Source organism: Typopeltis vanoorti, chromosome 2 (genome assembly GCF_054136105.1).
Source record: "Typopeltis vanoorti isolate ZY-2024b chromosome 2, IOZ_Tvanoo_1.0, whole genome shotgun sequence".
Taxonomy (NCBI): Eukaryota; Metazoa; Arthropoda; class Arachnida; order Uropygi; family Thelyphonidae; genus Typopeltis; species Typopeltis vanoorti.
Genome location: NC_143550.1, coordinates 160993241 through 161017271, shown reverse-complemented (window position 1 = coordinate 161017271; position 24031 = coordinate 160993241). Strand labels below are relative to the sequence as shown.

Genomic DNA, 24031 nt, shown 5'->3' with positions numbered 1-24031 from the left:
AGAGGCGATTAACTTAGGAGAAATCGAGCCCAGTCGGACCAGATACAGTGCCGCTCTGTCGAGTCTGCAAATGCCCCGACAGTCGTGATCCTTCGCCCGATCATTCCAGACACTGGGAAACCTCTCCACATATCCCGCTAGCTGACTCGACGGTTTCATCGGCACTCCGAGACCCTGAAGGAAGGAATTCAAAACACAAGACGGAAAAGGAAACTTAGAATGATGAAGACAAGCAGAGAAGAAAAGTGCACCGGAGAAAAGAAGGAGTTCATGTGAGTCATTTTATTATATACTGTTAAACTTGTGATGTAAGAGAAATTCCAAATGGACTGCTAGGATTGATAGAATAAGTATGTATGTATTTATGTATTGTATGTATTCCTAATATCTTTTGTGCTGATGTGTTTATTTTGTTGTTTAAGTCATGCCATTATTTGAAATTGAGGTTAAGATTTAAGCTGAAGTGAATATTATAAACTAATTGAATAATTACAAGATATTGCTTTAAGAGTTTATAATTTGCATAACTAGAACTGAGATTACAGAGGGAAATTCCCCTGATTTATGTATTGTAATATTCTCTAAATTTTGTAGCTATTAAACATGTTTGTTAATTATAATCAAAGAGTGTTGTCTGATCTCACTTTGCAATGCACTGATCCCAAATAATTCGATCCTATAGGCAGGAAACTAAAAGATAGCTAAAGGTTATGAAAGAGTACTAATAGAAGCCACGACTGTAAAAATTTGTTTTTTGGGATAAGAGAGGACATCATTGTGTATGATTAGGATCTACCGGAAGTTCTAATATTCCTTGTACCACATCAAGGTGTGGTGGCGCAGTCAGAAAATAAAATAAATTTCCATTGCTCTCAGGTGTAAGGAGTATGGAGTCACCAAAGGTAGAATATTAATTGAGAGAAAGAGTAGAATAATAACCAGATAAGTAAGCACAACACAAGTTAATACAACATCTCAGCATAGATGGGATAAAACAATAATAAACAAAAAACAAAAAGAATGAACAACATATATTTACAAGAGGATGACCAAGATATAAGTGGATTGATAGAGTAAAAAGTGCCATAGAAGACAGAACTATAACATCTTATAATGCTTGGAGTTTTGACAGATAACAGATTGATTTGAAGAAAAATTGTTGATAGGTAGTTCTTCATGTAGTGCTATCATAATATCCTGTACACTCCTTGAGAGTGCATATCAGGAATTTGATGATGTTGATAATAATATTTCTTATATTATTTATTATAATATTTCCTATATATCTACATCTCATGCCAATTATTGTTTTGATCTGCTTCTATTATGTATAATTATAAAAGATAACATTGTGGCTTATGTCACAGAAAAACTATATCATAAACAGCTACTCCCTAATGCTATGCTGAGTGCTGATGTGAGGTTTAATGCTACATTTCTTTTATAATGTAATCTATATAGCTGATGAATAAGAGTTTAGATGGAGTGCAAACCTGTCTTAAACCTGATTTTACATCAAACTACCTTTTTATATTTCATGTGTTTCATGCATTTCTGACTGTTGACTTACAACTTTAAAGACTACTTTGCCTGTATCATGTTCCATTTACTCCATGTAATTGTAGAGTTTTATATTCACAACTGTTTGTCATAACACGAATATTTTATGTTGACAATATCTGTTTGGCCTGAACCCAAAACTTCATCAAAAAATAATATAGATTACATAAAAAATTAATAGAATCCTACACCATTATAATGTTATTGCCACTTTTAAACATCCTTTAAATTTAAAAAAACATATTCAACTCCTCTAAGGATCCCCCCCCCTCCGATTGGCACATCCTGGAGTTTATTGCATCTATTGCACCTGTAAATTACCTTATACTGGGGAAACCGAACGCACAATCCTATCCGTAAAAAAAGAGCACAAGCAACACATTAAATTTAACAATTTTGATGAAGGCCTCTCGGATCACGCTCTTAACACCCTACACCAAATTGATTAGAAAAATGCTTGTTACATCATACAAAAACCTGGTATGAACGGAAATTTAAAAGAAGCCTGTGAAATTTTGATTAACCACCCCAATCTTAACAATAATGGTGGCATAAAAATCCCAAGAATTTGGACGGCACACATTCAGCCCACTTAGTTTCCAGTAAACCCTGACTTTAGGTCTCTAAGCAATTTTTCAGCTTTTATTAGCCACTATCCATACCAGTTGGTGGTAATTTATATGTATACTTATATAAGTATTTTTTTTTTTCATTTTTATTTATTATTTATTAATTTTTTCCTTTTTTTTGTAATCATGTTGCTCTCCAGCTTAATTTAATTTTGTAACCTAATAGTATCTGGTACTGTGGCACTGCTTCAAGCTCTTTGCTAAGCTTGTCATAATTCCCTACCTTAAAGTTCAACAAATACTGCACTCTTTCTTAACTGAGACCTCCACTTGCCTGGTCACCTTTCATGTCAGGACTGCATGATCACTCTCAACAAACACAGGCAGTATGGTCACTTCATTTGTAAAGACATCCTCTAATACTATTACCATGTCTAATACCTTTTATCAAGCCTTCTCCATCACATGCTACCTAAGATGGTTCAGTAGCTCTATGAATTCCATTTTCATTCTTCCCATGCACTTCATTTTCTTCTGTCTGATCTGTGTTCCCTTAAATAAAGTCACCTATAATAATTACCTTATACCCATCAGGGTAATTTGATAAATTTCATAATTGCTAGCTTGCCTAGCAGATAGGATTTGTGGTTTAAACTTTGATAAGTTGTGAATTTGAATCTCACTGTAGCATAGGTATTTACAGTTGTCTTCAGGTGTTAGATGATCATTATTCAGCCCACCATGTTGCCTGTTAGAGGACCAAAGTTTGTAAATGTTCTAGAACTAGTTAAGTTTTGGCTTGATATGATAACATTTGTATGAATGAATTTAAATTCAAAAATTTGTCAGTGACAAAATATTATGAAGATGCTTTCTCTTTATTTTTTAACAGAAAAAGAAGCCCAAAAAAGATCCTGTTCTATCAAAGAAATCCAGAAGTGATCCCAATGCTCCTCCAAATAATAGAATCCCTCTTCCTGAACTGTGAGTGTTAATTTTTATAATTAAGCATCCATTGTTGGTTTAATGTATGTATACACTAGTCCACCAGCCTAAACATATCAATGTAAATGGATGAAGTTTAAAATTAATGATAGCAGAGTATAAAAAAAGGGGTGCTTAAGGGTCAAAGCTGTATAACTGAGAGGAGACCTCCACATAGCCTTTAAAGGAATGCGGAGAACCGACCATGGCTTCTGACCTAATGTCCAATCCTCACCTTCTCGTGGTGCACCCTGTTGGGTATCTACTTGGATACTGAATTCACCGACCAAATTGTATTCTTAATTGGTTAAACCAAAATATAGAATGATGGTACAACATGACAAAAATTCATGCCGGCTGGGGCGTCGCCCGGTTAAACAAGGCCCTGGTTGTTTTCGTCAAGGAACCAGGGCGAACAGCAAAAAGTCAGCTACTGGAACAAATCTGAAAATAAACCCCAACTCAATATCACCAGAGTTAAAGATCAGTACTGTCAATGTAAGAAGCCTGAATGGCAAAGAAATGGAGCTAGCTGAGGAATTAGATAAGTACCAGATCGACATAATAGGGGTGACTGAAACAAAAAAGACAAAAACTGGTGAGATCTTTTTGAGCAAAAAATACAAAATGTTATATTCAGGCAATGACAATCAAGGAAAAGAAGGAGTAGCCATAGTATTTAACACAAAATACGAGGCTAATCTTCTTGAATGGCAGGCAGTCTCAAGTAGAGTAATGTGGGCAAATATGAGAATGGGGAACTGGACAATGAGACTTATTTGTGCCTATGGTCCCACAGAAGGTTCTACTAAGGTAGAAGTGGAGGAATTTTTTGAGGCTTTAGAAAAAGCAACTAACACAATGAAAAATGAAAAGTTGGTCCTTGTTGGGGATCGAAATAGCAGAGTAGGAAATGATTGTGAGACATACAAAAATATTTTGGAAAATTTGGAGAAAAGAGCAAAGCTAATAATAATGGCAAATATCTGTTGGATTTCTGCTCAGGACATGGACTGGTTATTACTAACACCATGTTCCAACATAAAAATGTGCACAAATTCACATGGAGAGAAGAGGCTAGGAATAAGAAAAGTCTCATTAACTGTGTTATTGTTCATAGTGACGTTTTCTCCCTGGTGCAGGACACCAGAGTGTACAGAGGATTTGAAATTGGAAGTGATCACTATTTAGTCTTGAGCAGGATAAAATTGAATTTCATATTGAAAAGAAGAACATGTAAAAAAGTTTTAAAGCGAATAAAAGTTGAGCAGCTCTCAGATGTGAACCGTAGGCTAAAATACACAAAGATTATTGAAGAAAAAATGAAAGAGTTTGAGAACAGGAATCAAACTTTGGAGATTCAGTGGCAAACTCTGAAGAAAACAGTGATTGATTCTGCCAGAGAGGCATGTGGTGAGGTTATCTGTAAGGATAAAAAAATCAGAACTCCCTGGTGGACACAGGAAGTTAAAGAGGCAGTGAAGGAAAAGAAGAAAGCATACCAAAAGTTCCTGTCAAATAAGTCAGCTTGTGCTCTTAGAGAATATAGAGACAAATGCAAGAATGCTAAACACTGTGTAAAACTAGCTAAACAAAAGTCATAGGAGGACTTTGGCAAGAATATAGAAAATAAATATCAAGAAGGTGGCAAAATATTCTGGAGGTTGTTGAAGAAGCTTAAGAATGGAGGAAAGAGTGCTGTAAAAGGAATTAGAGATGATAAAGGTGACATGAAAACTGGAGAAAAAGATATCCTTGAAGTATGGAGTAACTACTTTGAAAAACTGCTAAATGAAACAAGCAGTGATGATAGCACAGTGGTAAAAAACACTGACCAGGCATGCAGTCAGGAATACATATCCATACTTGAAGTAGAAAAAGCCATCAAAGGCTTGAAATGTGGAAAGGCAGCAGGAGTAGATGATATTTGACCAGAAATGCTGAAGTATGGTGATATAAAAGTCTTACAGTGGCTGCACTGCATAGTTCAGAAAGCCTGGACAGAGGGACGAATTCCGGATGATTGGAGTAGAGCTCTCATAGTACCCATATATAAAAAGGGAAATAAAACTGAATGTGAGAATTACAGATGTATTTCCCTACTGAGTGTTCCTGGCCAGATCTATGCAAGTATACTTGAGAAACGGTTGAGAAGAATTGTGGAAGAAAAGCTTCGTGAAGAACAAGCTGGATTCAGGCCAAATAGAGGCTGTCAGGATCAGATCTTCACTTTATGTCAAACAGTTTAGAAAGCATGGAAATATAACAAAGATCTGTATTTAAGTTTTGTCGATTTGGAAAAGGCATATGACAAGGTGCCAAGAGAGAAGCTATTCAATACGCTGCAGTTATATGGTGTCAATGGGGCATTATATCAAGCAATACTTAGTCTTTATTTGAGTTGTAAGTCAGCAGTTAGAATTGAAGGAAGTACAGGAAGATGGTTTAATGTTAAATCTGGTGTGAGACAAGGATGTACATTATCCCCTCTGTTATTCATTATCTATATGGATCGCATTATGAAGGAATGTGGTATTAAACCTGATATCAAAATTGGAGATGTTAATGTCAGCTCTTTGTTTTATTCGGATGATGTTATACTTCTAAATAAATCCGTTACAAGTCTGCAAGATTCTCTGGCTAAATTGAATTGCTGTTGTAATAGATATGGTATGAAGGTCAGCAATAAAAAGACAAAGACAATGAAAATAGGCAGAATCATTGAAAATGTCAACTGTGTTGTGAATGGAGAACCTGTGGAACAAGTAAAACATTTCAGCTACTTAGGCCTTATTTTTACTGAAGATGGTAAATTAAATATAGAAATAGACAACAGAATCAGCAAAGCTGGTATGGTGGGAAGTCAATTGAATAAATTCATATGGAATAAGAAAGAAATTAGTCTTTATACAAGAGCTGTATACAAGATTTAGCTGTATACAAGAACACTGTCTTGTATACAGCTAAATTAGCTGTATACCAGACAGTGTTCAAACTAATTTTAACTTATGGATCTGAGAGCTGGGTCAGAAGTAAAACACTTGACCAAAGACTAGAGACCACAGATATGAGAGTCCTGAGAAAGATTATAGGCATGAACAAATTGCATCAATGGCAATATCATATTAAAAATGAGGATATTAGGAAAGAACTTGACATTGTCAGCATCCAGGAATGCGTTAGCAGAGCTAATCTCAGATGGTATGGTCACTTAAATAGAATGGGAGAGTAAAGATTAGCAAAACAAGTGTTCTCTGCCAGGTTGGCAGGAAAACGACGCAGAGGAAGACCAAGATATAGGTGGATTGATGCGGTACAAAGTGCCTTGGACGATAGAAATATAAGATCTGATAATGTTGGAGTCTTGACAAGTAACAGACTGATTTGGAGGAAAATTGTAGATAGGAAGTTAGTAATGATGTAATTTTTTCATGTAGTACTGTCATATTCAGTACACCCCTTGAAGGTACATGGCAGGAATTTGATGATGATGATGAAGTTTGTTTTAAAAATTTATTCATTTAATTTTATTGAAAAATAACATTTTTTTGTTTTTTACATTTTGTCATCAGAATTACCACCACTATTAGACAATATTCGGGAACGTTTGCAGACTGTTGCAAAATCGCTTTCATCACCAGAAGAGATAGTCAGCGCATTGAATCTGTATGGTAAAGGCAATGGTTCTTCACAAACAAAATTAGCTTCACCCTCGTTTCATGCTGATATTTTTCTTCGGCAATGTAATCAGTGATTAAATTTGCAATGATGATTTCACTAATTTTTTATACAGCTTGCGATATCCAGACATACAGTTCTTCAGCTCGTGATGGAATTTATAGGCTCATTCAGAATTTGTGTCATTAACAAGAAAATGATTTTCCAATTTATTGCACAGTTCAAGTCCTTCTCGAATTATATTTGCAGTGAGGGGGACAGGTTTTTCTTCCGCTTCACTGTTGTTTTCTGGATCTTTGACTATATCTAAAGTTAATCGATATCCAATAAAATCATCGTCACTTAAGGCATTATCCACAACATGTTTGCATGGTTGCATTGTTTGTAACATCCAGGCCATGCTGCTTTCCCAGCAAGCATTTAAAGTTTGTGGTCTTATTTCAGCGATAGCAGATGCAACATGATTTAAGCAGTCCAAAATAGAAAAATTTTTTCCAAACATCAGTTACTGTTAATGATTCATTTTCTAGTTTATCCAATATAAATCGAAAAGTGTGCTTAACGTAATATTTTTTTATAAGTAGCAATTATGCCTTGATCTAATGGCTAAATAATGCTTGTTGTACAGGGTGGAAAACACACTACCTGCACACGTTTGGATGTTCTAAATGCGGATGATTTGGTGCATTGTCAGCAATTAATAAAACTTTAAAATCGAAAGCTTTTTGCTTCATATATGTTTCCACTTCTGGTACAAAGCAATTATTGAACCATTCAGTAAATACAGCAGTTGTTATCCTGGCCTTTGTATTAGCCATCCAATGTACTGGCAGCTGTTTTAGATCTTTGCCTTTTAGAGCACATGGTCTTAGGAATCAATTTACTAGGAGGGGTTTCAACATTCGATCTCCTGATGCATTGCTACAAAGTAACAACGTTACCCGATCTTTTTTGCTTTAAACCCACTTGCTTTTTTCTCAGACTTCGCGATGCAAGTTTGACTAGGCATTTTCTTCCAAAACAATCCTGTTTCGTCAGTGTTAAACACTTGATCAGGATAATATCCACCATCTTCAATAATTTTGGCTAACTTCTCTTAAAAATTTTTGGCTGCTTCTTCATCTGCTGCTGCAACCTCGCCTGTAATCTTCACGTTATGAAGTGCATTCCTTTTTAAAAACCCGGTTTACCATCCTTTGCTAGCTGAAAATTCTTTATCAGCCTTTGGAGCGGAAGTAGACGGCTCCAATTGCTTCATCTATTGATAAAACCGAAGAGCTTTTTCTTTAATTAAATAACCACTTATAGGAATTCCTCTTTGAGTTAATTCTTCAATCCAAATTACGAGCACTCGTTCTGTGTTTTCTAATAAAGCATCTCTTGAGTATGATGATAATTTGGCACTTAGTTTTGTGCCAGAAATGACAGATTTTCTTATTGTGACTTCATTCTTTTTAATTGCTGTTATAGTAGATTTGCCTAAATTAAAATGTTTACCAATCACCATAGATCCTCCTTCTTTTACTAAGCGATCTAAAATTGCAATTTTCATTTCCAAAGAAATTGCTTTTCTTCGGTGCTTTTTTCCCCTCCATTGGGCCAAATTTAATTAATTATTAATTAATAATAAAAAATCAGCTAAATTAACAATTAATTATTAATGAATACATTACAAAATAACCAAGGTGTTCCGTGAAAATTTCAGGATATGTCAAGTGTTTCCATCGTAGGAAAAGTTTGGGAAATGCTGGATTACCCTGAGACCTCAGTGTATATATATACATTATATATATAAATACTCATACTGACAGTGTGTAATACATATACATTGTCAATATGTAATATACATGCATAGTCACAAATGAGGAATAACTTAAGAGTTAAAGCTAGATAAATGGGAAACTTCCACATAGCACTTTCAGGAATGCAGAGAACAAATTGGAGCTTTTGATCTAATGACAAAGCCCACACCTTCTTGTACCCATTAGTAGGTATTCATTTGAATACTAAACAGGGATAGGCTGGTAATTTGGCCTTTAGCTGACCAAACAGTATGCTGTATAGGCTTAAACCAAAAGACAGGGAAGGTACAACAAGATGAATGCCATGGCAAGCAGCGTATGATTCTCCCCCCCCCCCTTCTACCCTGCTGTTATCATTAGAGAACCTGGGGAAAATAGTGAAACGTCAGCTACCAGAACAAATTCAAAATCATCATCAGTACAATTCAAGATAGCACCATTAGCAGAAAAGTAATGAAACTGGCAGAATTAAAAAAGAATTACCATCTCAACATAAAAAATGTGGTATCCGGAGAGTTCACTGAAAACAATTTATCAAAAGATAGTTTATCGAAAAGACAATTGAAAGCCAGTTCCTCGAAAAAGCAATTCATCAGAAAGGCAATTCCTCGAAAACTAACAATTCATTGAAAAATCACAATTCATCAAATAAGCAGTTTGCTAAAAATTGATTCATAAGTAATGTTAAGTGAAGTGTATTTATCAAAAAGAACTGCAGTTTTTATTGGATTAACTTGTGATGCTGTTGAAGCTTAGCATGTTATTCTCCTTATACGCTGCATAGCAAGAGGTCAACGGAAACTATACTGTGAGGAACGTACAGCCACGAAGCCCATTTTTCATATGATGCAGGACTTCCTTTTGTGACTGCAGCAATCCTATGGGACACACTTTCCACAAATGTATGATAGCGATAAATGGGTATTTTAGACCATTCATCCTGTATTTATGTAATGAGGTCCTGGACGTCATATTGGTAGAGTGGATGTCCCTTGACTTCACTCGACACTCCAATTCATCCTGATATGTTCAATAGGGTTGAGATCAGGGCTCTGTAGAGGCCAGTCAAGTGTGGTGATGTTCATGTCCACAAACCATGCAGTTATAGCAACAGCAGCCTTATGACACGATATCTATTGTAAATCTCACAATGTAATTCCATTTGCTGCAGCGAATGAATAACCAGTTTGAAGGAAGTTCATCACCCCCTCCCCGTACCCACATCCATCCGTCATATTGGTAAAGGATATAGTGTGATTCATCGCTCCATAACACAGCTTTCCAAGCTTCTACATCCCACTGTATATGCTCTTTGAACCCCTGAAGACGATGGTGCTTGTTTGTTTAGGTAATGTGGAGCTTGCATGTTGTGGTCCTACCGTGATACCCATGTTGTGAGCCGAGGTTATGAATGTTTGTGCATATTCGTGTTCCAGTTGATGCCCAGAGCTCTGCATTCAACACATTGGCCAACAAATGGTGGTTTTAACATAGTATTCTTCGTATCATCCTACGGTCACATTGAATGAGTGTGGTGTTTCATCCATTGTGGGTAGCACTTGCACTTGACTCCCTGCACTTTAATCTCAATATGGTATCACTGATTGTTGACCTGATATGGCCTGAACAGTAACCCTGCATCATGTCATCCTATCTTGCCTCTTTCAAACTCTGTCAGTTCTCTTCTTGCAGCTGTTTCACTCGGACACTGTTAGTCTTGGGAGCATCATATTCCTCCAATTTTACTGGCTGGCATGATCCACCTTGCTCATGGGGGTGTCCATTAGCTTTTTCTCAAGCAGTGCATATGTTATGTATCTGCATGTGGCATTTTTTGGGGGGGGGGGGTAGATGATATTTTATTCAGTCAGTATATGCTTTTTGTGTATTTTATGTGTTTTTAACAGAATCTGGAAAAGATTATGTAAAAAATATTTTCTCGAGACCAGAGAAATGGTGATATACAGTTATTTGCAGATGATGCAAAGTTGGAAAGAACTGTAAGGAGTACAGTGGATGTTGTAGCCTTGAAAGTGAACTCAAATAGACTTTCTGAATGGGCAAATGAATGGGATTAGTTCAACACAGCAAAGCATAAGACTCTAAAGTTTTGGAAAAACAAATGGAATTGAGTAAACTTGATGTTAAGAAGGCTATAGGACTTGATAGTATATGACCACACATCTTGCAGGAATGTTCCAAGGAGTTAACAACAGCTTTAACTTTCCTTTTTAACATGAGTCATATTTACCCAAGTTTCAAAGGAGTATCCTTTGATAGATTGCTACATCACAAACTAGTCATTAAACTGGAACTGATGGGTTGAATACTAGATTAGTGTACTGAATGGGAGAATAGCTGTCTGATAGGTATCAGAAAGTTGAGTGTGTAGGTGCAATATCCCAGAAGAGGAAAGCTACTAGTGCTGTGCCCCAAGGTTCTATTTGGTTGCAGTTGCTGTTTAATTTGTATATAAATGATATTGGGAAGGTCTTGAATGGTGATATACAGTTATTTGCAGATGATGCAAAGTTGGAAAGATGGTGGATGTTGTAGCCTTGAAAGTGGACTCGAATAGGCTTTCTGAATGGGCAAATGAATGGGATAAGTTCAACGCAACAAAGCATAAGGCTTTAAAGTTTTGGAAGAACAAATGGAATGCAGAATATAAGATTTGGGTGCGATATCTTAGAGAAGGGTGGAGGAGATGAGGGATCTGGGATGTTGGTTGATATGACCTGAAATTTTGGAGACATTTTGCTAAAATTGTGAGAACAACACAGCTCATTATAGGAGCAGGGATGTTACTATTATATTATATAAATTTTTGATCAGACTGCTATGCACAGATTTGGCCACTGGGTTTTCAAAAGAATCGAGATGTGGAAATGGTTCAGAGACAATTGACTAAAGTGGTTTCTGGTCTCTGGAATCCAGAGTATCAAGAGGGATTGAGAGAATGCAAATTGCAGAGGCTGTTGAATAGAGGACGTGTGTGTGTGGGGGGGGGGGGTACACGATCGAGACATATAAGTTGGCAAGGGCTGTTTTTCAAAGAATGAGTGGTGACCCGGGGGGGGGGGAGACAAGCAGCCATTCCTGGAAGCTGTGGAAGTGTGGTGGGTGTTGAGACAGTGAATACATTGAAGTTATGTTATGCTGAACTGTGTGTGCGTGCACGCGAGATGGAGGACATTCCGTGATGAGTCATTGACTCCAGAGACATATAATAATAATACAAGCATACCCTGATCATATGACATGTTAGGTTCCAGACCACTGTTGTATAACAAATTCATTGTGTAGTATAGCAAATCACAGCCTTCTTTATCACTTGTAAAATGCATGTAACAGTTAAAAGTCATTTCAAGCAGTCATATATGTGTGTAAATGACATAAATAAAGCATTTGTTTATGTCAGTTATGCAAAAGAAAACTTTTAAATAATTTTTGCAAACATAAAAGTTATTCTAAATGGCTTTGCATAAGGGAACACACCAAACACTTTGGACATTAACTTAAAACATTAAAAGTTTTCCCATTTTGTCAGTGAGATTGTCATGTTTGCAGATAATTGTAATATTCACTATTGTAGCACTTTTCACTTTACCTTTGTTATTAACAACTATAGCAACAGTAGTGCGAAGTAAGTTTAGCCTGGCGCCTCTCTCAGTATTTGATATGCCATTGTCACTAAATTTAATGATTTTAATCTTAGTATATGATGTAATAACAGGTTTGCACATCTTCTTTTCACTAGTAGCAACAGCACAACAATAAAATAAAACAGTAGTTATAAACAACCATTTATAATTCACAGCGAAACACTAAAACACAAACAGATGTAGCAGGCAACAAATATCGTAAACAAAGTCACAAAAATTGTACATCAGTTGATTCACGAGCACGTCTTGTTGCTAAAATTTGTTGTATGAATAGACAATGGTCATAACTGAAAAGAGTCATATAAGCAGATCGTCATAAAGTGAAGCATCATAGGCAGATATTACTGTAATAATAATAATAATAGGAAGAAGAATATAATAATAACTTGAAGGAACTTCTTCATGCATTGCCAGGAAGTACTACTCTTGGGACCAATAAATGCTTTTTGTGTTATTGTTAAATTATAATATACTCACTGAAGCTTCTTGGTTACATCAGTTTAAAAAAAAAAAAGTAGGAAATAACTATAAGTTTTATTTCTAGGAAAATTCCCATGTTACTCCTCTAAGAAATTATTAATTTTATACTATTTAGTTTATTTTTGTTTAGGAATAGTCATTGGCTTTTTATCAGTTCTAGGGCATTACTGAGATTTACATAGATAAATATATGAAGAATATAAGAGGGAAAATTCGGACATACCTTTAGGATGTTGCTGACCGTCTTTTTACACGGCAATGTCTTGCCATGTGGCGACAACATTCATCCGCTGTTTGACTGGAGTGTGATTGAAAGGAAGAGGGTTTTGGAAAAGGTGAGGGTAGAGCAATGTGGGAGAATTGTTGGTGATGCAAGGGGTATGTGAATCTTTTTTGAAAAACCTGGGTTTTTCAAAAAGATTCATATATCAATCACACTCCCATCAAACAGCAGATGAATGTTGTTGCCACACACCACAACTCCGCTGAGTAAGAAGACAGCCAGCAACATTTTAAAGATATGTCCGAATTTTCCCTCTTATATTCTTCATATATTTATCTATGTAAAACTTCAGTAATGCTCTAGAATTGAGTGAAAAGCCAATGACATTATAAAAAGCGGCACTCGTAAATAAAAATAGGCTTCAATAGCCATAAAATTAATAATTAGTAGTAAATAACATTTTTGGCATAATGACATTTTCTTGCAAGCAAACAAAAGGAGTTGGCTGTCAGAAGATTTCTGAAGAACAAGAAATATTTATCAGAACAAACTAAACAAAAACGGTAGCACTTGAATATAAATATACAAGTCTATTTCTTGCCGGCTGGGTTGTCCCTTGGTTAAACAAGGCACCCGTTGTTTTAACCAGGGAACCAGGCCAAACATCGAAAAGTCAGCTACTATAACAAATCTGAAAATACATCCCAACTCTGCAACACCAGAGTTAAAGATCAGTACTATCAACATAACAAGCATGAATGGCAAAGAAATGGAGCTAGCTGAGGAATTAGATAAGTACAGATCGACATAATAGGGGTGACTGAAACAAAAAAGAAAAAAACTGGTGAGATCTTTCTGAGCAATAAATACAAAATGTTATATTCAGGCAATGACAATCAAGGAAAAGAAGGAGTAGCCATAGTATTCAACACAAAATACGAGGCTAATCTTCTTGAATGGCAGTCAGTCTCAAGTAGAGTAATGTGGGCAAATATGAGAATGGGGAACTGGACAATGAGACTTATTTGTGCCTATGGTCCCACAAAAGATTTTACTAAGGTAGAAGTGGAGGAATTTTTTGAGGCTTTAGAGAAAGCAACTGACACAATGAAAAGGAAAAGTTGGTCCTTGTTTGGGATCTAAATAGCACAGTAGGAAATGATTGTCAGACATACAAAAATATTTTGGGAAAATTTGAAGAAAAGAGCAAAACTGATAATAATAGCAAATATCTGTTGGATTTCTTCTCAGGACAAAAACTGCTTAATACTAGCACAATGTTCCAACATAAAAATGTGCACAAATTCACATGGAGAGAAGAGGAATATCGACTATGTTATTGTCGATAGTGATGTTTACTCCCTGGTGCAGGACACCAGTGTACAGAGGATTTGAAATTGAAAGTGATCACTATTTAGTCTTTAGCAGGATAAAATTGAATTTCGTTTTGAAAAGAAGAACATGTAAGAAAGTTTTAAAGTGAATAAAAGTTGAGCAGCTCTCAGATATGAACTGTAGGCTAAAATACACAACAAAACTTCAATAAAAGATTATTGAAGAAAAAATGAAAGAGTTCAAGAATAGGAACCAAACCTTGGAGATTCAGTGGTAAGCCTTGAAGAAAACCTTGATTGATTCAGCCAGAGAGGCATGTGATGAGGTTGTCTGTAGGGATAGAAAAATCAGAACTCCATAGTGGATACAGGAAGTTAAAGAGGCAGTGAAAGAAAAGAAGAAAGCATATCAAAAGTTCCTGGCAAATAAGTCAGCTTGTGCTCTTAGAGAATACAGAGACAAATGTAAGAAAGCTAAACACTGTGTAAAAAAGTCAAAAGAAGACTTTGGTAAGAACATAGAAAATAAATAACAAGAAGGTGGCAAGATATTCTGGAGGTTGTTGAAGAAATTCAGAAATGGAGGAAAGAGTGCTGTAAAAGGAGTTAGAGATGATAAAGATGACATGAAAATTGGAGAAAAAGATATCCTTGAAGTACTTTGAAAAATTATTATTATTATTATTATTATTTGACACTTCCAGGGAGTCCAAAGACTCATCGAGGGAGAGTGTGCCAACAACATCGAACGATTGGTCCCCTTCCAACTACTAACCATGCTTAAACTTACTTAACTGAGCCATTAGTAGCAGAGGCTCTACCAATCGACCAACCTTTGCCGGCAATTGCTAAATGAAACAAGCAGTGATAGCACAGTGGTAAAAAAACACTCAACAGGCATACAATCAGGAATACATATTAGTACTTGAAGTAGAAAAAGCTATCAAATGGCTTGAAATGTGGAAAGGCAGCAGTAGTAGATGATATTCAACCAGAAATGCTGAAGTATGGAGATATAAAAGTCTTACAGTGGCTGCGCTGCATAGTTCAGAAAGCCTGGACAGAGGGACAAATTCTCGATGATTGGAGTAGAACTGTCATAGTACCCATATATAAAAATGGAAATAAAATCAATATTGAAATACAGAGATATTTCCCTACTGAGTGTTCCTGGTGTAAGATTTATGCAAGTATACTTGAGAAATGGTTGAGAAGAATTGTGGAAGAAAAGCTCGGGGAAGAACAAGCTGGATTCTGGCCAAATAGAGGGTTTAGGATCAGATCTTCATTTCACGACAAACAGTTGAGAAATCATTGGAATATAACAAAGATTCATATTTAAGTTTTGTAGATCTGGAAATGGCATATGACAAGGTGCCAAGAAATTCAATATGCTACAGTTATATGGCGTGAATGGGGCATTATATCAAGCAGTACTTAGTCTTTATTTGAGTTGTAAGTTCAGCAGTTAGAATTGAAGGAAGTACAGGAAGATGGTTTAGTATTAAATCTGGTGTCAGACAAGGATGTGCATTATCTATATGGATTACATATGAAGGAAAGTGGTATTAAATCTCCTTTGATAGCTTCTAAAGAGTTAGTGAATGAATTCAATGAATCGCAGGCGTATTTTCAGTTGCTACTTTAGAGCTGCCCGATTTCTTGTTCACTTTATTTATGTATCAAGCAGTTAGTTGTGCTTTTCTGTTCTCTCTCTCTCCCCTCCCCAAGCTCTCGTTATAAATAAATCTTTTGAGAATTGTACTTTTATTAAAGCACCAAGTCACTTGAAATTGGAAAACCAAACTTCCTTCAAATTGGCAGGTTGTCAGGAAAACGACCCAGAGGAAGACCAAGATATAGGTGGATTGATGCGGTACAAAGTGCCTTAAACGATAGAAATATAAGATCTGATAATGTTGTAGTCTTGACAAGTAACAGACTGATTTGGAGGAAAATTGTAGATAGGAAGTTATTAATGATGTAAATTTTTCATGTAGTACTATACACCCCTTGTACACCCCTTGAGGGTACATATCAGGAATTTGATGATGATGAATTTCCTTCAAACTGGTTATTCATTCGCTGCAGCAAATGAAATTACATTGTGAATAGATTTACAATAGATGTATTGATGAATGAGTATCTAATCCATCATGCTGACTTGAGCAATGTTCTTTTCTGATCTTTTTACAAACGAAGTTCTAGTTTAACAATAAAAATAGTGTCATTAATGTGTAGTGAACAGTTTAACTATGGGTATATCTGTTAAGTCAAGTGACTGCAAACGAAAGTTGCTTGGCAAAGAAAGAATCACATTCATCCTTTCTGCCTAACCATAGCAGTAGGAATGCTATGGTTAGGCCGTGTCAGAAGGATGCTAGCGACATGATATTTTATGGAAATTGTCACGTTGAAAGAAAGATCATAGCCACGAATTAGAAAAGGGCGGCAGTAATCAAACTATGCTATCGATATGCACTTCGTCTCTAAAATATTGAAATTTGTATAATCTCATGTATTGCAACCAGTGGGGGAAAATGGCACTTCAAATATTGCTGATTTTAGGTACATTGCTTAAAAGCATGCCAATGGGTGCGCTAAATTAATCATAACCAAGCAAGTTATTTACAGTAATCACTCTAGGAAAATAGAAGTATTATTTTTTCTGTTCAGCTGAAATGACCGCAGATTGCTCTGGAAAGTTGCCACTTGAATAAATCCATATGATTTTTCATGCTTTAGGCAGTTAGAGGAGGGTTGACAAATTTAGAATTAGGCACTTTTTAAAATAATAATGAAAAATGTCACAACCCAGGAAATTGTATAAAGTTTCCCTACTATTAGTCACTCCTGCATCAGCACAGTCAACTTGTAAAATCTATCATATTGTCCTAAAACGACTGTGTTTGATAGATGAATTTAGTACTAATAATGTCAATTCAATTTCATGAAAAACCACTGATATTGATGTGTCATTTTCCCGGGTAGTTGCAATATATAGTTCTATGAATGCAAAGAATATGATTGCAATGCTTAAGCTGTTGAGAGGTATTTACTGAATAGGGATAGGAGAGATTTTTCAAGTGGTAAAACTAGGGGGTAAGTGACAAGAACTGGGGCATTCCTAGAAGTTGCACAAGATTGTGCTGAAGAAGTACAATAACTTATTTTTATTATATTACTTAGAATAAGTGATGCGTAAATGGAATTAGAGTGTGAATAGATTTACAATAGATGTGTTGACGAATTTGCAGACACTAAGGAGTAGGATGACCAAATTTAGAAATTCTCAAACCCTGACATAATATTTTCTTACCAATATAGCTCTAGGGAGTTTGCACTGCACGGATATTCAGCTGTCATGATAAATACCTGTGCATCTCGCATGATTCTGCACTGGTATTCAAAAATGTAATTGAAATTGTTTGTCATTCAATAATGTGCGATAATTTGGATAAGGCACTTGATAGGATACCACATAAAAGGCCATTGCATAAACTGAAGAATGTGGGATCGAAATATAAACTGCTTACTTGAATAATAAGTGGGTGGCAGATGGATAGGTATTTGAAAGTGGTGTATGGTGTGTTTGAATCTATCAGATTTAAGGTGACCAGTGGTGTATCCCAGGGATCAGTCTTTGGACCATTGTTGTTCAATCTGTATATTAATGACATTAGGAAGGGTCTAACAGGAGATGTGCGGTTGTTTGCTGATGACACAAAGATAGGCAGGGCAATTGGGACTACTGTTATACATCACCTACAGAAGGATGTCAATAGCCTAGAACTATGCAGAACTGATAATGGCTATCAGTTCAGTGTTTAATAGATTTATGATAGATGTGTTGATGAATGAGTGTATCTAATCCATCATGCTCACTTGAGCAATGTTTAAGTGTAAATTTATGCACATAGCATGATGAGATTTCCAGCAGCATATTACATTGGTGGGATTATGTTACAAAAGAAATTGATGAGACTTAGGATCTGGGCATTATGGTGGATATCAAACTGAAGTTCAGATGTTGCATTACAAAAAAATGAAAATACAGTTTCTTGGGTAATTGTGATGTAGAAACAAGCATTTATGCAGCCTAGACATAATGACATAATCTTCCTTGGCGATTTTAGCATTTGCAATTTGTACACTTGCATCATTTCTCTAAATTCTCATACCAAGCTGATTTGAGAAGATGAATTGTTTGTTTTCAGTAATGATCTAACACAAATTGTTCACCATCCAGAACACTAGATAATTATCATTCTCCCAACACCATGGACTTTTTCTTAACCAGCTCTCCTTTCAAGTACATTATATATGTTAGTCTCCTCTTGGTAACTCTGACCTTAACCATGTTTCTTTTTCTACAGATTGTCCTTCTCCTAGCTACTCTCAGCCTTATCTCCCATGGCATTACCATGTTGCCAGTTGAGGACGATCTTTTTTATTTCTATTACTCTTTTTCCATGGTCTGATTATTGCTCTCCTGATCCAAGGAATTGCTCTAATGTAACAACTGAAATAATCCTTACTGGAATGCGAGTCATCGTACCTCCCTCCACTGCAATCCCTTAACCTCTATCCTTTCCCTAATTCTCTATAAAATGTGCCTTTGTAGTCTGTGATGTCAAAAACTCCAGCTTCTTACTTAGCCTACACTACAGCCTGAAACAACTCCAAGAAAATCAACACATCCAAAGCAGGCCTTGTAAGAACCAAATGCACTAAGCTTATCTCCTGCTTAAGTGGCAGTCAAGCCTTCTGTTGTGTGAAACTTCTGCCCTGCCATGTTTCCATCTCTCTCTCTCTCTCTCTCCCTCATCCTGGTGGAAAAGGTGGCAACATCTCATTAAGCTAAGGCAGACATCTTGTAATCAGTCTTTTCTCTCAACTGTTATTTAGATAACCAAGGTAAATTTCTCCTTTCTGTTCCACAAAATACCTGCAGCATGTCTGCTCTGATCTTTCATCAGAAGAATATCCAGAAAAATGCTCAGTAGCCTTGATGTTAATGTCTCCTGATCTAGATGGTATTTCTCCAGTTCTTGTAATAAGAGCTTGTGTTCCTAACACCCATCTTGTATTGCTTATACAGGGTGTCCCAAAATTCATGCAAGATTTAAATTTAGCGCCATTTGTGCGATGAAGTGTTGCCAATGAGAAAAAAAAGACAGCGTGACAGCTGACAGTTCAGGGTTATTAAAAATGGAGTGCTACACGAAAGAACAATGCATTTTCATTGTTGAGCAATATTTTAAAAATAATGAAGGTTTGGCAGCTACAGTTCGCAATTTTCGTACAAAATATGGTCGAAATAGTGATTTAACTTCATCAACTGTGAAAAGATTAATTAAAAAATTCAAGGAAACTGGATCAATTAGCGATCTTATACACTCTGGCCGTCCTTCAATAAGTCGTTCGACAGAAAACATCGGAGCAGTTCGTAAGAGTGTTGCTGAGAGTCCAGGAACATCAATTCGGCACCGTGGTCTTGAATTGGGCATTTCGAGAAGCTCTCTACAGCATATTCTCATGAAAGATTTGCATCTTTATGCTTAAAGTTCAATTGACTCAAGAACTGAAGCCTACTGACCACACACAGCAAAGAGAGTTCGTTGAACGGATTATGGAACAACAAGTGGATGCTTATTTTTTGAATAAAATCATCTTCAGTGATGAAGCTCATTTTCATCTTGATGGCTTCATTAATCGATAAAATTGTCGCATTTGGGGTTTAGAAAATCCATGAGTGATTGTTGAGAAACAAATGCATCCACAACGTGTCACTGTTTGGTGCGGATTTTGGGGAGGCATCATCGGTCCATTCTTCTTCGAAAATGCAGCTGGTAAGGCAATAACAGTTAATGGTGCTCGCTATCGCGACATGATAATCCAGTTTTTTGTGCCTAAATTGCAAGATATGGATGTGGACAACATGTGGTCTCAACAAGACGGTGCCATACGGCCCGAGAAACAATTCAATTACTGCATGAGTCATTTTCTGGTCGTGTAATTTCCCGTTTTGGTGATCAGAATTGGCCGCCCAGATCATGTGACTTAATGCCATTGGACTTTTTTCTTTGGGGTTTTTTGAAGTCTAAGGTTTATGCACACAAGCCCACGACCACGAAGGAGGAAATTGAGTGCTGTATCAACGAAATTCAGCCACATTTATGCAAAACGGTCATGGAAAATTTTGACAAAAGAGTGTGTATGTGCCAGCAAAGCTGTGGAGGCCATTTACCCGATATGCTATTCCATGCATAACCCTATACTGTATACTTTATGAATCAATAAGAAATTACAATTTTTAATTAAAAACCTGTGTTTTCTATCAAAATTACTTCTTGCCTGAATTTTGGGACACCCTGTATAAACTAGCATACTCATCTGCATCTACTCAACAGCATGGAAGCAAGCCTTTATCCAGTCTATTCCTAAAAAGAGAGATAAAAGTTAGCCATCAGACTATTATCCCATTGCACTCACATCAGTATTCTTGAAAGTGATGGAGAAGGTAACAACCAGTTTCTTCACTACCTGGAGACCTGTCTTTGGACACAGACCATAGAAAAATTTGGAGATACTTATGTGGCCACTTTTGATATTTTGATGTGTTTAATCTCATCTCACATCAATGTGTTTTTACCAAGCTATCATCTTATTAACCATCTTGTTAACCAACTTATTCCGTCAGTTTGGTTTCAGATACCTGCACGGCGAAGTGTGAGTCTACGCATAAAGGTAAATCAGGAATGATCATCTTATAGTCTTTGCCTTTCCTATTTGATTGGATTGTGGGTTTCTTCTGATTGTTTATTGCATGTTTCAGTGGATGGCTTCCTTTCATCAGATTTCTTTATGATTGCTTGTAGATAGTATCTAATTCACTGTTCAGTACATTGCTTTTTTCACTAGGTCATTGATATAAAAGGTTATTTTGATAAAAACGCATTTCTTCAATTGTTTTGAATGTAATGTAAATTTCTCATTAATTACACCCTCTGTCCAAAATAAAACCGAACTTTTCGAAAATAGAAGAAAATAGTGGCACCACCTGTTGTATCTTTTTTTAGTTGTTGAAAGCGGCAACCTTCATTAGTGTTGTGTCAACTGTTTATGACATTTGTTTCATTAGAAGCCGAGTTATAGTGCCAAGAGTGACAGTGTGTTTTGACGAACGATTGGAAAATGAGTTTCACAAAAGTCAATCGCAGCTCTCTGCGATTGACTTTTGTGTTAAACTTTGTTTTACCGAACCCATCAAATGCTTCAAAAAGCATACAGTGATGAATGCTTATCCCATACTCAAGTTTACGAGTGGTTTAAGCAATTTCCAAGTGGTCGTGAGATGCTTGAGGACAACGAAAAGCCGGGCCATCCAAAAACTGGACTAAGCGAAGTTAACATCCAAAAACTGCGCGATTTCATCAAAGAAAACCCGAAATTGTCTGTGAGATTGATTGAAGATGAATTGGGGATCCCAAAATCAACTGTGCACAACATTTTGACCGAGAGTTTGGGCCTTCATAAATTGAATTTGTGATTTGTTCCCCACAAGTTGACTGACAACCAAAAAAGTATCGAATTGAACGCTGCAAGGACCTCATTAAAACCGCTCATAAGGACTCAAACTTCCTTGAAACGATCGTTACTGGTGACGAAACTTGGTGTTTTGAGTATGAGCCTGAAACAAAGCGCCAAAGTGCTGAGTGGAGACCACCAGAAGAGTAGCATCCGAAAAAAAGTTGCTTGGAGAAGTCAAAAGTAAAAACAATGCTGATTTGTTTCTATGATTCCAAGGGTATTATCCACAAAGAATTCATTCCGCCTGGCCAAACGGTCAATGATGAGTTTTATCTCGAAGTTTTAAAGCAATTGATAGCGAGAATTGCGGCATGAATATCGTGATGCAAGCAGCTGGTCACTTTTGCACGATAATGCACCATCTCATCATTCGAACATTGTGAGACAGTTTTTGAGCAAAAACCAAGATCACTCGTCATATTCACCTAAGATTTAGCACCCTGTGACCTCTTTCTCTTACTCCGACTTAATTTGCCGATGAAAGGAAAACGATATGACACTATTGAAAACGTTCAAGCAGCAGTAACCATGACCCTCAATAGTATCCCAAAAACCGATACAAAAAAAACTCATTTTACAAATTAATTGACCGTGCCAAATGTTGTATCGGAGCTGATGGAGAGTATATTGATTAAAATAAATTATTTGAATAATTATAATTGGCCTGTGTTTTATTTTCTATCATAAGTTTGGTTTATTTTTGGACACAGGGTGTAATATTTTTTGCTGCAAAAATTCGATTTTTTTTCTTCTAGGCGAGATGCTGATAAATTAGATAAAGTGAATGCAATAAGAGAAGCATCAAAAAGAATAAAGTTGGGTGCAGATTGTTTACCATCTGTATGTTTTTACACATTTCTCAATTCACACCAAAAGTAAGTAGATAATAGTTTACATAAATTACGTATGTAATATTTTTATTAATATCAGAGTTATTTTAAAAGTATTTAAAAAAGTACAAAAAATTATAATAATTTGGCTCTCAACGCTTCACAGTAATTTTAATTGTATTATAGAAACCAAAATTAAACTCACTTGACAAAATTTTGTAATGATTTCAAATAGTAGCATAAGGCCAAGATGCATTCTTAAAAGCTATTTATAAATCATTGTTACAGATAAGTAGTGTAATTGGGATAATTAATGTTTAATATTAATATTAATAACCTGAAACCAAAACAATTTTAGGCTGATTAATTAGTTTTATAAATTTAAAGTGTTATAGGGAATGTGATAAAGAAGGTTGTAAATTGTAGTGTGCCTGGCCATAACAGCTCTATTGTGTAAGTATCATACAGTCATGCTTGAACATGCAGAATGACTGAACAAACTAGGTTTGATAAGTATCTTGCATTCTGTGAAATGTATAAAAAAATGCACTTATGAATATTTATTAAATTACTTTAGATTTAGTAGAAAGTGATTATGTGTGTGTGTGTGTATGTGTGTATGATAGAGATTTGTTGGGTTTATATACACGGTGGTTTAAAATTCCACGTACAAACTTTGAGGGGAGGTAGAGGACATCAATATCAACTATATTCACATAGGAAAGCAGGACCGGAAATGCCACTGGAAGGTACTAACAGGGACAAAAAGATACAGAAATAACACAAGGCAGTAAGTAGTGTAAAAAACTTTATTAGGTGTAACTGAACAGTTCAATAGTAGTTGGATACATAATATGGTTTCACATCAGGTGCTCAAAGTTATGACCATTAGCAGTGATGCATGCCTGACACTGACGACACATTGATTGCAGTAGATTTTCGAAAATACATGGAGTTTCTCGGGTATTAGCAGCGGTAATTGCGATTCTTGCCATGAGGTCCATGTCAGAAGCAACGGACATTTTGTACACCATGGCTTTAAGGGTTCCTCGCAGAAATAAATCAATGCTCGATAAATCAGGTGAGCGTGGGGGGGCCATGCGACAGGTCCACCATGCCCAATCCATCGAGCCCCAAAGGACCTGTCCAAATACAGTCATCACTCGACTTATGTCTGTTTGAGTTACGTCCTTTCGAAGATACGTCTGTGAACCCATAAGGGAATAAATAACATTTTCAGCTATACTTTCGAACAAGACCCAAGTGAGCATAAACTAAAGCATGCATAGTGACAACAGCGCTTTCAGCGGCAA

At 36.2% G+C, this 24031-nt stretch overlaps 1 protein-coding gene across 1 annotated transcript in view; it reads left to right on the top strand.

Annotated features, from left to right (window-relative positions):
- Taf5 (TATA-box binding protein associated factor 5) overlaps positions 1-24031 on the top strand; it is a 281049-nt gene that overhangs the window by 126718 nt on the left and 130300 nt on the right. The window contains exons 9-10 of the mRNA XM_090409115.1: positions 3022-3113; positions 22644-22763. Of these exons, the coding sequence (XP_090265241.1) occupies positions 3022-3113; positions 22644-22763 (212 nt within the window). The remainder of the gene's footprint in view (positions 1-3021; positions 3114-22643; positions 22764-24031) is intronic.